The sequence below is a fragment of the Python bivittatus genome, unplaced genomic scaffold, assembly GCF_059951505.1.
Source record: "Python bivittatus isolate LINGU-HERP-01145 unplaced genomic scaffold, Pbiv_v1 ctg000580_np1212, whole genome shotgun sequence".
In the NCBI taxonomy this organism is placed as follows: Eukaryota; Metazoa; Chordata; class Lepidosauria; order Squamata; family Pythonidae; genus Python; species Python bivittatus.
The window spans coordinates 26,997,412-27,012,342 of record NW_028277087.1 but is presented as its reverse complement, the minus strand read 5'-3'; the positions used below and the strand labels follow the sequence as shown (position 1 = coordinate 27,012,342).

The following is a 14,931-nucleotide window of genomic DNA, read 5'->3' as shown; positions in this document are numbered from 1 at the left end:
TCCTAGAAGCAGTAGTATAATACCTAAAAATTGCTATGTAATATTCTACTTATTTTCATCATCCATAATCTTCTTACCATCACACAAACAAAGAAGTTGTGTCACAAAAGTTCTGAGTCACTGACATGTTGACTGCAGTCCACTTTTGTAATAGTTGTCTAGCTTCATACCTGTCATTGAAAACGAGCTGTTTATTTCTCAGATCTGCATTTTGAGATCCACTTCTTAATTTTTACTTCATTCTTATGCCCCTAAGTCCTGACTTAAAGCCTAAGAATATCTCCTGACCTGAAACAAGTAAACTTTGCTTCTTCATTTTATAATGATTATTTTGTTTTTGTTTTTGTTAGGGGAAGAATGAGTCGATTACTGTTGTGAAACTCTTAAACTGCTTTGATGATCTTGTTGCAGTTGGAACAGTTTCAGGCAAGATTGCTATTTTTCAGCTTGTCTCTTCATTACCTGGGAGAAACAAACAAGTAAGGACCATATGTGAACTCTGTGGTGGTTAAGACCATTCTAATTAAATGTGGAATTCCTTAATTATGACATCCAAAAAATAAGATATTTAGTGATGACACTAAAGTATCACTTTTAAAATATCTTATACTGTCACAATAGGATTTTGAGTCCCTTCCCTTCCCTTCCCTTCCCTTCCCTTCCCTTCCCTTCCCTTCCCTTCCCTTCCCTTCCCTTCCCTTCCCTTCCCCCCTCCCCTCCCCTCCCCTCCCCTCCCCTCCCCTCCCCCATTAGCATACTCAGTGAAATTTCTGGTATGTGTTAAAACAAAATAGAGTGAAAAGTACCATCTTGTAAACTGAACCAATGAATCAACCCACTATATATTTCCTCTTTCTCCCCCTCAGTCTCTTTTGTATGTTGATACATGATGTCTTTATTTGCAGCTTCGGAGATTCAACGTTTCTGGTTTTCACAAAAGTAGCATTACAGCCTTGGCATGGAGTCCCAATGGAATGAAACTATATTCTGGGGATGAACGAGGGAAAATAGTTTATTCTGCTTTGGATTTAGATCAGGTAAGTAGCTATTTGTCTAAAATGTTATTTTCCAAACATTTGATTCCTGGAATATAGATTCCTGCTGGACCAGATCAAAGATATATGTAGTCCAGCGGCATCTTTTCTCACAGTGGCTGCCCAGTTGCCTCTGGGGAGCCCACAAGTGGGACATGTCTACTATCTATTATTGAGAGACATGTTTTTTTAAAGTTGACTAGTATCTGATGGTGGCTCTGAGAGACCCAAGCATGCATCTCTTTCTGGTTAATAGGACAATAATTAGTAAGTGGATATTTTATCTCCTGGGCAGGATGAAACATTTGGCCACTTTCAGGATGTTGAGAGATGATTTAGGTGAATTAAATTCCAGTGGGTGCCAATCATGTGATTGAATTTAGTTGAATCAGCTATAATACAAGCACTCATAGACCTTCAGGCTTGCTTAAAATACAGGTTCTTTTTCTGAAACTATTCAAATAGAGGGTTCTATATCCACGTTCTCTCTTTCTAGGGTCTTTGCAATTCCAGTTTGATATTGGAAGAACCAGCTTCAATTGTTCAACTAGATTATAGCCAGAAAGTGTTGTTGATCTCCACTTTACAGCGAAGTATACTTTTTTATACTGAAGAAAAATCCGTCAAACAAGTTGGAACACAACCCAGAAAAAAGTAATTACTAAATTTTAGTTTGAAGAAAAGTCTGTATTTAAAACTCATTGAGATAAGTTATGGACTGTCAGAGTGACCATGTAATTTTCTTTAAAAATATTTAAAACTGTTATTTTAAAAATGTTGCATGATTTCAAGAACTGCTTGTATCTAAAATAGCATGCTTAATTGAAAATATAAGATACTTCCAGTTGTCATGGATTAGGATGTGTCATTAGTCTTTTTGGGCTGATGGGCACATTTGAAATTTCAAGAATATGTTGAAAGGCTCTTGCAAAATGGCTGCTGGGAAGCTTATTAATTCACAAATCAATGGATGTAACCAATTATGAAACTCTGATTTCTCTCCCCCCCCATCCATTTATGTATGTAGGTGTAGCAAAGTGAACATTCATTTTATTTTCTATGAATGTTTATGGAGTCCATTGAAAGATAATGCATATACTGGAGAATGGCACTTTGCTTCACAATATGCTAACTTTTAATTTTTTTTAAATTTGTTTCATGTAAAAAGTCAGTTGTTGTTGTTTAGTCGTTAAGTCGTGTCCGACTCTTCGTGACCCCATGAACCATATTGCGCCAGGCCTTCCTGTCCTTCACTGCCTCCCTGAGTTTGCTCAGTTTCATGCTCATTGCTTCAGTGATGCTATCTAACCATCTCATCCTCTGCAGTCCTCTTCTCCTTTTGCCTTCAATCTTTCCCAGCATCAGGGTCTTCTCCAAAGAGATCTCTCTTCGCATTAGGTGACCAAAGTATCTGAGCTTGAGCTTCATTATCGATCCTTCCAATGAACAATCAGGGTTGATTTCCTTTAAGATTGACTGGTTTGACCTCCTAGCAGTCCAGGGGACTCTCAAGAGTCTTCTCCAGCACCAGAGTTCAAAGGCATCAATTCTTCGGCGCTCGGCCTTTTTTATGGTCCAGCTCTCACAGCCATACATTACTACTGGAAAAACCATAGCTTTGACTATGCGGATCTTTGTCAGCAAGGTGACATCTCTGCTTTTTAATATGCTATCTAGGCTTGCCATAGCTTTCCTCCCAAGGAGCAAGCGTCTTTTAATTTCATGGCTGCAGTCTCCGTCTGCGGTGATCTTGGAGCCCAAATAAATGAAGTCTGTTACTGCTTCCATTTCTACCCCTTCTATTTGCCAGGAATTGATGGGTCCAGATGCCATGATCTTAGTTTTTTTAATGTTGAGTTTCAAGCCAGCTTTTGCACTCTCCTCTTTCACCCTCATCAAGAGGCTCTTTAGTTCCTCTTCACTTTCTGCCATTAGGGTGGTATCGTCCGCATATCTGAGGTTGTTGATGTTTCTCCTGCAATCTTAATTCCGGCTTGTGATTCTTCCAGCCTGGCATTTCTCATGATGTACTCTGCATATAGGTTAAATAAGCAGGGTGACAGTATACAGCCTTGTCGTACACCTTTCCCTATTTTGAACCAATCGGTTGTTCCATGACCGGTTCTAACTGTTGCTTCTTGGCCCGCATACAGATTTCTCAGGAGACAGGTAAGGTGGTCTGGTACTCCCATCTCTTTAAGAATTTGCCACAGTTTGTTGTGATCCACACAATCAAAGGCTTTTGCATAGTCAATGAAGCAGAAGTAGATATTTTTCTGGAACTCTTGTGCTTTCTCCATGATCCAGCGAATGTTGGCGATTTGATCTCTAGTTCCTCTGCCTCTTCGAAACCCAGCTTGTACATCCAGTAGTTCTCGGTTCATGTATTGCTGAAGCCTAGCTTGTAGGATTTTGAGCATAACCTTGCTAGCATGTGAAATGAGTGCAATTGTGCGATAGTTTGAGCATTCTTTGTCGTTGCCCTTCTTTGGAATTGGAACATAAACTGACCTTTTCCAATCCCGTGGCCACTGTTGCGTTTTCCAAACTTGCTGGCATATTGAGTGCAGCACTTTAACACCATCATCTTTTAGTATTTTAAATAACTCAGCTGGAATACTGTCATCTCCACTAGCTTTGTTGTTAGCAATGCTTCCTAAGGCCCACTTGACTTCACTCTCTAGGATGTCTGGCTCAAGGTCAGTGATCACACCAGCGTGGACATCAGGGACATTAAGATCTTTCTTGTATAGTTCTTCTGTGTATTCTTGCCACCTCTTCTTAATCTCTTCTGCTTCTGTTAGGTCCCTGCCTTTTTTGTCCTTTATCATGCCCATCTTTGCACTAAACGTTCCTTTCATATCTCCAATTTTCTTGTAGAGATCTCTAGTCTTCCCCATTCTATTGTTTTCCTCAATTTCTTTGCATTGTTCATTTAAGAAGGCCTTCTTATCTCTCCTTGCTATTCTCTGGAAATCTGCATTCAGTTGCTTATATCTTTCCCTTTCACCCTTGCTTTTCACATTCCTTCTTTCCACAGCTATTTGTAAAGCCTCATCAGACAGCCATTTTGCTTTCTTGCATTTCTTTTTCTTTGGGATGGTTTTAGTTGCTGCCTCCTGTACAATGTTACGGACCTCCGTCCATAGTTCTTCAGGCACTCTGTCTACCAAATCTAATCCTCTAAATCTATTCATCACCTTCACTGTGTACTCACAAGGAATATGATCTAAGTCATACCTGAGTGGTCTAGTGGTTTTCCCTACATTCTTCAATTTAAGCCTAAATTTTGCAGTAAGAAGCTCATGATCTGAGCCACAGTCAGCTCCTGGTCTTGTTTTTGCTGTCTGTATAGAGCTTCTCCATCTTTGGCTGCAAAGTATATAATCAATCTGGTTTCGGTATTGACCATCTGGTGATGTCCATGTGTAGAGTCGTCTCTTGTGTTGTTGGAAAAGAGTGTTTGCTATGACTAGCTTGTTCTCTTGACAGAACTCTATTAGCCTTTGCCCTGCTTCATTTTGTACTCCAAGGCCAAACTTGCCTGTTATTCCGATTACTCCTTGACTTCCTACTTTAGCATTCCAATCCCCTATGATGAAAAGGACATCTTTTTTTGGTGCTAGTTCTAGAAGGTGTTGTAGGTCTTCATAGAACCGGTCAACTTCAGCTTCTTCAGCATCAGTGGTTGGGGCATAGACTTGGATGACTGTGATATTGAATGGTTTGCCTTGGATACGCACTGAGATCATTCTGTCGTTTTTGAGGTTGTACCCCATTACTGCCTTTCCCACTCTCTTATTGACTATGAGTGCAACTCCATTTCTTCTAAGGGTTTCTTGCCCACAGTAGTAGATATAATGGTCACCCGAATTAAATTCACCCATTCCCGTCCATTTCAGTTCGCTGATTCCCAAGATGTCGATGTTCAATCTTGTCATCTCATGTTTGACCACATCCAGCTTGCCTTGGTTCATAGATCTTACATTCCAGGTACCTATACAATATTGTTCTTTACAGCATCGGACCTTCTTTTCGCTTCCAGATACATCCACAGCTGAACGTCCTTTCGGTTTTGGCCCAGCCGCTTCACTCTTTCTGGAGCTACTTGGAATTGCCCTCCGCTCTTCCTCAGTAGCATATTGGACACCTTCCAACCTGAGGGGCTCATCTTCCGGCGTCATATCTTTTAGCCTTTTAACATTGTCCATGGGGTTTTTTTGGCAAGGATACTGGAGTGGGTTGCCATTTCCTTCTCCAGTGGACCACATTTTGTCAGAACTCTCTGTCATGACCTGTCCGTCTTGGGTGGCCCTGCACGGTATAGCTCATGGCTTCACTGAGTTACGCAAGCCCCTTCGCCACGACAAGGCAGTGATCCATGAAGGGGAAAAAGTCAGTACACTGACACTAAAAGCAACACACTGAAGGTCTGGTTAGCTCCTTAGTATCCTGAATTTATATATGTCCACTTTTGGTTTTTATATTATTATATAAACTAGATTAAAATCTTTTCTGCTTCTCTTTCCAGTCCCGTCCCCTCCCCCCCCCCCCCATTTTGGGAAATATTCAGCACCTATATCTGAACAACTCTAAGCAATGGTTTCATTCCTCTCTAAAAATATTCTTATGATGGAGTTTCCAGTTTTCCTGCAACACATCATACTCTTGATCATGGGAGCAATATCTAAGAGGGCAAAGGGGGCTGCAGGAGAGTAGGAGTAAAATATTTTGGGGGCATGCATAAAAATCTTCAAATACCAGCCCCTGTCTTTCATGTTCATGTATTGTATATGATTTACTGCAGATGTAATACAGTTATTTGTAACCCAAGAATGATTACTTTTCTTGGTGGTAGCTGCTTGCAAAGCTTTTATCAGTTTAAATTTGGAAATTAACTATGTACTGCATTGATTGCTTCTTCCCCATTCCCAAATATGATTATCTGAACTGATCATTGTTTTGCTTTTAATTTTAGTATGGGCAAATTTGGTGCATGTTTTATACCTGGGCTGTGTAAGCAAAGTGACCTAATGCTCTTTGCTGCAAGGCCTGGGATTCGCCTTTGGAAATCAGATGTTCACGGGACAGTTCAAGCAACGTATCTTTTGAAAGATGTATTTGCTGCTGGAATGAAGCCTTTTGAATTATATCCCCGAGTGGAATCCTTTAACAAGAGCAGCTGTAATTTCCCAGAAAGACAATTTGGACTCATCTCCTGCTTTTCCCAGGAAGGATGGGTATTGAGCTGGAATGAATATAGCATCTATGTATTAGATACAGTAAACCAGGTAAGAAAGCCAAGTCAGAATGTGATGAATTTGTAATTATTTTCTGAGATAGGTACATAATAGAAAGGAATAGTGTGAAGAATGTTTTATGCAAAGATTTTGGCTTGTGATTTACTGGAGGTTTTTTGCAACTTGATTTGAAGGTATGTATTGCATTGGACAGAAGAATGCAAGGTGCATATTGTTCTCAAATTACTTTTTGCAGCTCCTAGAAATGGTCACCAAAAAATGAATACACCGTTTTCAATTATTTCCCCTAGGCAATTAGATTATAAGCCTTTTTCTAGGCTTAATATATAGGGGAAGAAGCCTTCCTCTTGCATTTCCTCTGACTTTTTAATCTCAGTACTCCTCAATATGTTTTTCCCAGGATTACACTCCATATATCTGATGAAGTGAATGTAATACGTGGAAACCAAAGATAGATTAAAGGTGACAGTCTGTGAGGCACTACATACTACTATGAGGTCTGTTGCTGCCACAGACTTTTTGTAAAAAAAAAAAAAAAAAAAAAAGGAATGGTTCATATACTTGGGGATGTATATGAAAGTTGCTACCTTATTTTGGGAGAACACCAGAGTTTGCAATTAAAAGGAAATATATCTTTGAATTAAAAAAATAAACCCCAACAATTGTAGTGAATTTCAAATAATGTGTATCAATTCCAATTGTTCAGATCTGTATATTTCACATATATCTGAACTGCAGTGCTTTACTGCAGATGTAATACAGTTATTTGTAACCCAAGAATGATTACTTTTCTTGGTGGTAGCTGCTTGCAAAGCTTTTATCAGTTTAAATTTGGAAATTAACTATGTACTGCATTGATTGCTTCTTCCCCATTCCCAAATATGATTATCTGAACTGATCATTGTTTTGGCTCCGAAATGCTTAGAAGGAGCATGCTACTGATATGGAGAGTTCACTGCTATCTACTCTCATAATAACCATATGATGTACTATATATACTCATGGATAAGCCAAGAATTTTAGGTGCCAAAATTCACCCAAAAAATAGGGTTCAGCTTATCTGTGAATATATACAGTAATACTTTTTAAAAGTACCTGTATTTTCCATATATACTCATGTATAAGCCCACAAGCAGCCCATAAGAGGATAAGCAGACTGTCAAATTTTTAACCAAAATACCATGAAAAATGTGCCACCAGCCAATTCACATTTTTCATGGTATTTTGGTTAAAAATTTGAGGGTCAGCTTATCTGTGGATGGGCTTATATGCAAGTATATATGGTAATTTATTATTCCTGATACTACTGTTGGAAACTGTATTTGAAACCAGTTCATTGTTGTTCACTGCTCACTCAGCCAAACTAAAGTTTATACTGTGATCCAACTGAGGATAAGACCCAGAATTAATATTGCACAAATATTTGGTTTAAATTTAAAGTAAGTGATGGTATGGTAAATGATAATCACTGTAGAGTGAATGTGTATGAATGTAAATATTTTTTTGATTCCTCACTAAAGGACTTGATATGCATTTAATAACTGTTTCAAGTGTGAGTTTTCATAATTAATCTCTGTGCCATGTTTTTATGAAAGATTCACATGAATTATCCTCATTCCATATCTGCATTATTATTTCCTTATTTTCGGTGTTACTGTTTTGCTCCTTTTCTTGATTGTATAACATTGCTTTCCATAAATAAATATAAATAAAAATAAAAACTCTGAAGTAGGAACTGTGTTCTTAACATAGTCATACCCTGTCTTTCACTTTCTTTGTTTTCACAGACCATGATTGGCAGTTTGGAAGGATGTGGTGATATAGTATCTGTGTCCTGTACTGAAAATGAGATCTTTCTTTTAAAGGGAGACAGAGATATCATTAGAATCTCAAGCAGACCTGAAGGACTGGTGTCAATAGGTTTGCATATTAAGTTTATAGTATATATAAAATGATTGTGTCATGAAAATTCTTGTATCCTTTCATTAATTTATTTTTATTAAGATATGTCTAACTCTCCCTGCCCTATTTGTATCACAGATTGGGACATGGTACATACAAAAGAAAGACAAATTTTAAATAACCATCATATAAAAACTGTATTGAAACAACACAAGCTATATTCAGTCAAACAACTCAAAATAGTCATTTCTTAAACCTAACATAATAGTCAAATATCAGAGGCAAGGATCATTCATAAAGCTCCATGTGGAGCATATTATTAGCAAACAATTCTCCATTAACTATTGCCGCAGGTGACTAGAGACGGACATCACTGCCAGAGGCAGTGCTATTATGCAGCACATCAGGTTATCCACTGTTTATCTGATTTTCTCAGTAGTCAAATGACTTAGTGTCAATTGACACAAAGCAGAAAGCCTTTATTACAGTAAAGCATGAATAGATTTTATTTTATTTTTTATATGGCTACCCCTCTCATTGCAACTATTCCTTGATAATGTTGCCAGATCATATTAAATGTCACTAAGAATTAATTCTGACCTAGGCAGAACAGTTTTAAAAAATAGAGGTTTTAAACTGATCTTTATATAAGATTGTATGGCACTAGAGAGATTTTACTTACTGTTCATAATATATTAGTTCTTCAATCTTAGCTCTTTCTCCAGTCAGTTTCTCATTACTGTCCTATTCACTGTAGGAAAAACATACATATCAGATGTTATGCAAATTATATAAATGATGTTCCAGGTCCAGTATCCTTTTTTGGCAGTAGCTAGATGGATATTTCTGGGAAATGTATTAGCAATTTATTTTCCCCCAGTTTTATTTACATATACTTGCTGTTACCATGACATAGCAAATTTGTGAAAGATTGGTTTATCCTTTTTTAAAACAGATCTATGCTCATGAAAGCAGCAAAATCTATGAGCAAACTATGTATGTTGGGCGAAGAAGTACTAATTTGAATCTACTACTCTTCAAGTTCACCCACCAAATGTTTCAGGGCAGGTGGGGAGACATCTCTCTAGCCACTCATTTCACACTACTTGAATTTTATAAATCATTCCTATGTTTTCTTGCTGCTGTAAATTGCCATCTAATATTTATCAATTTGTCATATTTCAGATTTAAATTCACAATTGACCAACTTGATATCCGATTTAAGCCCAAAATTAGAGAGGCCACATTCAGTAGTTGCATCAGTCTCATGTGATCCCTCTCCAGAAGCAAACCCCAAATTAAGTAACTTCTCTTCACCCCAAACACCTGGTGACAAAAATGGCTTTGTAGGAAGAGCTGACCTGGAAGTAGCAATGATAGCAGAGAAAATTCGCTCACAGAGCTTTGATGGATTAGGGGACTTGAGCAGTGACCCAAGAAGAAGAGGCTACTCTGTAATCAGTGAATCAAGAAGTAGGAGCAGTTCCATGAATTCTGTGGACAGTGGCTCCAGTTTCTTGACCAACGGGGATCAAACGTCATCAGAAATACAGAGAGCAGATCAGCAAATTTCACAGAGGTTGAGCCTGATCAGCTCAGAAGATTTCAACCAAGAACTGATTATAAAACCAATCAAAGTGAAAAAGAAGAAAAAGAAAAAGCTGGGTAAATGCTTAGCTAGGAAAGCTAATTCTTGCACTCTTCGTTTCTTAGTTCTTTTTTTTTTCTCTTTTGTATGTAGCCTGTAAAATTCCACTCAGATCTAATAGTATATGACAGAAGTAATAGGCTATAAAATTAACACTAATTTTTGCCATTGTTAATCTTTGATCTCAGAATGAATTTATACATTTGTTGGGAATAAGACAGAATTTGGGTTTGTTTGAGCGGTTTACACAATACATTTGTTTTTTGAATCATGGCACATGTAGGTGAGGCTATTTTGATTGAGGTTGCACTTGTCATTTACACAGGTAATTCTGGCTTAATTGGTTAGTAAATATTATAGCTGATTGGATTTTTTTAAACTTGTCTTTAGTTGGCTTTCAGTGTCTTTTGGTCTATGGGACCTGCACAACTGGGTCAATGTGTTTTTAAAACAGAAGGATGAAAGATGTGACTCCCAATTTCAAATATGGAATCAAATACTGGGTTTTATGTTTTATTCCTGCTGTTGGGAATGAGCATAGCAGAAACTAGCCTTTTGTAGCACTTCAGAGATTCCAAAATGCTTCACATGTGTTATCTTCTTCCAATCTTAAAGCAGTTTTGGGAAGGTAGATCAGTGATGTCACCATTTTATAGTGTAGAGGAGGACATGGAACTCAGGCTCAGAGTGAGACCATCCCAAAGTTTCCTACTGAATTCATGGCAGAAGAAAGAGGCTTCCTGATTCAGGGCTCAGTCTCTTAGCGACAACATATTAGTTAAACTTGTGCTAAAATTGCATTTGGGAGTATCATGTTTACTGGTAAAATGTGTTTTTTCTCTATGAAAGAATCCAGGTTTAATTTCCAGCATCTTCAGCTAAATAAGCTTTAAAAAATAGAGTTGAAGATGACTTCTCTGCCTGAAACCCTGTATAGCATTTTCACTTCAGAAAGTGGCTATAAAATACTTCCTGGCGTCCTTCTCCAACTCAGAGCCTTCCAGATTTATTGCGACCAGAATACCTAGTATTTTTATTCAGGGCAGTGCTTGCATACCCAGAGAGCACCAAACTAGAAAAATGTCTTTCTGTTATTGCTAGTGTTTAGGGAGGCAGCTTAGTCTACTGGTATGCTTGAGTAAAGTTAGAATGAACTGTGACTTCAAAAATTAAATTTTTACTTTGTGGTATTTATTTTTATTTAGTTATAAATCAAATATATATGCTGCCCATGACTCTTCATTAATCAACTTCTTCTTTTCTTCCTTTAACTTCTCTTAACCTCCACCTTTTCCAACTGCATCTGAATTTAGAAAATGGCACCAGGAGAAATCCTAGCTCTCTAGAAAGCACACCATCTTATGAGCAGCAAGCCTTCACTGATAGCATTCAGATACTAAATGTGAAATCATGCTCCATTAGTTCTAGCCTCCATGGCAGCACCACAGACTGCTTAAGCATCAGTTCTGCAGAACAGGAAAGTGTGTTTAGTATGGAAACACAAAATGATACTGAAACATTCAGTGAACTTCAGTCTCTGGAGTCAGTAGTTGCTCTAACACCTGATGACAACAAGGAAGCACTGAAACTGCTGAAACTTTCTAATTGTAAGAATGAAGTAAATGCATCACCTGTTATAGATTCCTTGACTTCCAACTCCTGCTTGCTTGTTGTGGAAAACAAAATAGGTAGTGATGACAGTGAACACAACTGGAATCCTCTGCCTGGACAAACAGAAACCAGCCCAAAGCGGATATCCCCAGATGAAGAGCATTTTCCTCTCCTATGTAAAACAGAGTTCAGTTTAAATAAATTAGGTCTGCCAGGAACTTCGGCTTCCCTGGAAGAGACCAGCTCTGGGAAAGGGATATCTGTAAATAGGGACACACATTTTTGTGCTGAGGAATTGTTCATTCAGAGTGGGGTTGCTGAAATAATGGAGCACCAACCATCTTTACTGCCTGTAGTCCCTGGAAACCTTACTGAGCATTCTGCTGTTTCTGAAAAGGAAATAAGTCCTCAAGAAAGGATGCTACCTGGACAGAATTTCAAAGAAGGAGTCATCACTGACTATACTAGTGAATGGATGAGTAACACTCACAGTGCTAGAGCTGAGAGATGTGTATCAAGTGATGAAGAGGACATCTATGGGCATGGCTTGCTTTATTCATCTTCAGAGACAAGTGTGACAGAAATGGGGGCTTGCCATCTTCCCCAGGATAAAGTCAGGTCAAGTGTTGAGAAGGGGGTGCTTTCAAAATCTGATCAGGTATGATCTTAGGAACACCATTATGACATGTTTCTCTAATCTGACTGGAACATACCTGCATTCACGTTAACCTTTCCTTCAATTTTCCTGCTGTTGCTGTACACCCTTCTACATGCATATCATTCCCTAGAGACTCCTTCAGCCACAAGTGTTGCTTTTGGAAAGAATCTGAAATGTTGCAGGAGAAATAGGAAGCTTTTCTTTATGAATTGAGTTCTGCATGCGTTTTTAAAGTTTAACTGATGACTATATTTTCTTACAACTTTTCGTTTAATAGCCACTAAGATTTTTTCAGCTGATAAGCACATTTGAAAAGTTGAAAGCATGTTGTGAAAGACCCATTTTTACTAGAAGGCTAACTGGCAAGGTTGTGCCTTATGTCCCCCCCCCAGTTACTTTTGCCTTTTTTTTCTGAGTAGGTGTGCATATGTCCAAATGAAGCACTATGCTGCAGACACTTACCATTTTTATTTCCTAAGAATTCTAGAGAGAGAGAGAGCTTTCTTGGAAATAATAATACTGAAGGCTGTTGCTTTACTTTCAGCATGCCAGATTCCCATTTAATTATTTGAATGAAAACAGTATTAAAATTAAATTAGGTGGAGCTAGGGGCCTGAAGATAGACGAGAGGTTTCCATGGGCATGCTTTTTTCCGTGGGCATCACATTTTTATTTTTATTGGAGCAAGTCTTTGGTTTATTCCTGAATGGTCTACTGGTAAACCAGTTGAGTGTTGACTCACAAAAAATTGCATTTAAAAAAAAATCTACAATCAGAATCTCAAATCCAGGAATAGGAGTATATTTTGCTTGCTTTTGTTAGGAAAAAGAATGAGAAGAGACTGTGATGGAGGTGATGACAGCTTGGCAACAAACAATTCTCTTCTCTTGGCTACTTAAGTGTACTAATCTAATATATTATTGTATCATAACTTTACTAGAATATCTATTTTTCTGGTTCACTATTTAATTGAGATTTTCAGAATTTTCTTGCAATCATCAAACTTTATTTCAGAACTTTGGATATTGTACAAGCTATGACTTTCTCCATAATGGTGAACCATTTATTCACACTGAATAAATACTGAATGCAGGTAGTCCTTGCTTAACAACAGTTCATTTAATAACAATTTGAAGTTGCAGCGGTCTCAGAAAAAGTGCCTTATAACCTGTACTTGCACTTACGACTGTCGCAAACCGTCACACCCCCCGGGGTCACGTGATCATGATTTGCAACCTTTTATATGATAGTAGTTAAGCGAATCACATGGTTAAGCAAATTCTGACAAAAACCATCCATTGGGGAAGCTGGATTCACTCTACGATAACGTGATTCGCTTAACGGCCATTGTAAAAATGGTCATAAAATTGGGTCCAGTCATGTGGTGACTCGCTTAACAATCACCCTGCTTAATGACCATTTTCCAGTCCTTGTTCAGTGAGGACTACCTGTACCCATTGCTAGAGATTTTTAAACTGCCTGTTTTGCAAATGCTACCCAAGAATCTTTATTAAATATTAAAAACATACATTTGTCAAATGTGCTAAAAACACAGTCCTTCTATAATTTCAAGACTGGGCAGCTTTCATATACCATGAAAATATATCATACCTATTCTAACTCTTCAGTCTTTAGTTTGCAGAAAGCTGGATGGGCTATGCAGGTCCTGGCTATGGAATACTGAGCCTAGTTGTCTCTGATAAATATGTTTGGTGCTTGGATTACAAAGGTGGCCTGTATTGTAGTGCATTACCTAGTGCTGGGTTGCGTTGGCAGAAGTTTGAAGATAATGTCCAGCAGATGGCAGTCTCTCCTTCAGGTTAGTTAGATTTGCATTTTTTGCCTTTTGTCCTTGGGTAGAAGGATGGATTGAGTGCATTTATTTATTTGTTCAATTTATATGGGTACATCAAAATATTGTAGGATCAATGGGAAGGGATTTCAAACTATCTTTTGTAGAAATGCCGTTCTAGATTGTATTACCACAGATTGCAGATATTTGAATGCCCTCTCAGAAGACTTCTCATTGCCCACAAAAAAGAAGTGAAGTAGAGGAAAATTATGTTCTAGCGTTTTTATCAACAAAAAATTCTGTAGTTGTAGGCTGATTTCTGGTCCTGAAAATAGTGTAGTTACATATTCAGCTGTTAATTGCCTTTATACCTCCTTTTATACCAGATTGTTGTGGTTTTGACCTTGAGGTTTTTCCATCCCTTAAATCCGTAACTAAAGCTAGGATATGATTTATGCCAACAGTGTTTTTCTGTCTGTCCATGATCAATTTAGAAATACAGTATTTAGTGTTATCTTTACTCAGGAGAAATAATTATAACCTATTATATTCTGTTTCTTTCCTTTGTCCTCTAAGCAAATCTATTATGTCCATGTCCCACTGTTTTCTTCAGCTTTAGGCTTACAGTTTAAAAGGCATGGCATAAATAAAAAATTATTAGGAGGAAGAAGGAATAGTACACATTTTGTAGTATTTCCTTATACTTATTTTATCTGTACTTTCCTTGTAATGTTGAATTGTGGAGATAAGAAAGAGCAGTGAGATGTCTTATTTGCAGTGCTTGTCCTGTAAAGAACACTTGGAGGATGGTTTTATTCATTGGCCTGACACCTGAGAAGAAAGCTTACCTTGAGGTGGCATTTTTTCATGTTTTGAGTTGGATTTTTAAAACTCTACAACTGCCTTATGGCTGCTGTTCTGAAGAATCTAACCTTGTATGTGTTCCTTCATAAATTGCTGCATTCCACATGTATTGGAGTGTAATTCCCATACTCCCATTCCCTTGTCTCCACCGCCATGGTGGC

The 14,931-nt window shown here is 37.9% G+C and overlaps 1 protein-coding gene across 6 annotated transcripts in view; it reads left to right on the top strand.

Moving 5' to 3' along the window:
• Positions 1-14,931, top strand: part of TECPR2 (tectonin beta-propeller repeat containing 2) — a 67,469-nt gene that overhangs the window by 6,946 nt on the left and 45,592 nt on the right. For all 6 annotated transcript variants that reach the window (XM_088149816.1, XM_088149815.1, XM_088149811.1 and 3 more), the window contains exons 3-10: positions 351-479; positions 906-1,037; positions 1,531-1,688; positions 6,013-6,325; positions 8,083-8,215; positions 9,383-9,862; positions 11,159-12,114; positions 13,750-13,933. In XM_088149816.1, the coding sequence (XP_088005942.1) occupies positions 351-479; positions 906-1,037; positions 1,531-1,688; positions 6,013-6,325; positions 8,083-8,215; positions 9,383-9,862; positions 11,159-12,114; positions 13,750-13,933 (2,485 nt within the window). The remainder of the gene's footprint in view (positions 1-350; positions 480-905; positions 1,038-1,530; positions 1,689-6,012; positions 6,326-8,082; positions 8,216-9,382; positions 9,863-11,158; positions 12,115-13,749; positions 13,934-14,931) is intronic.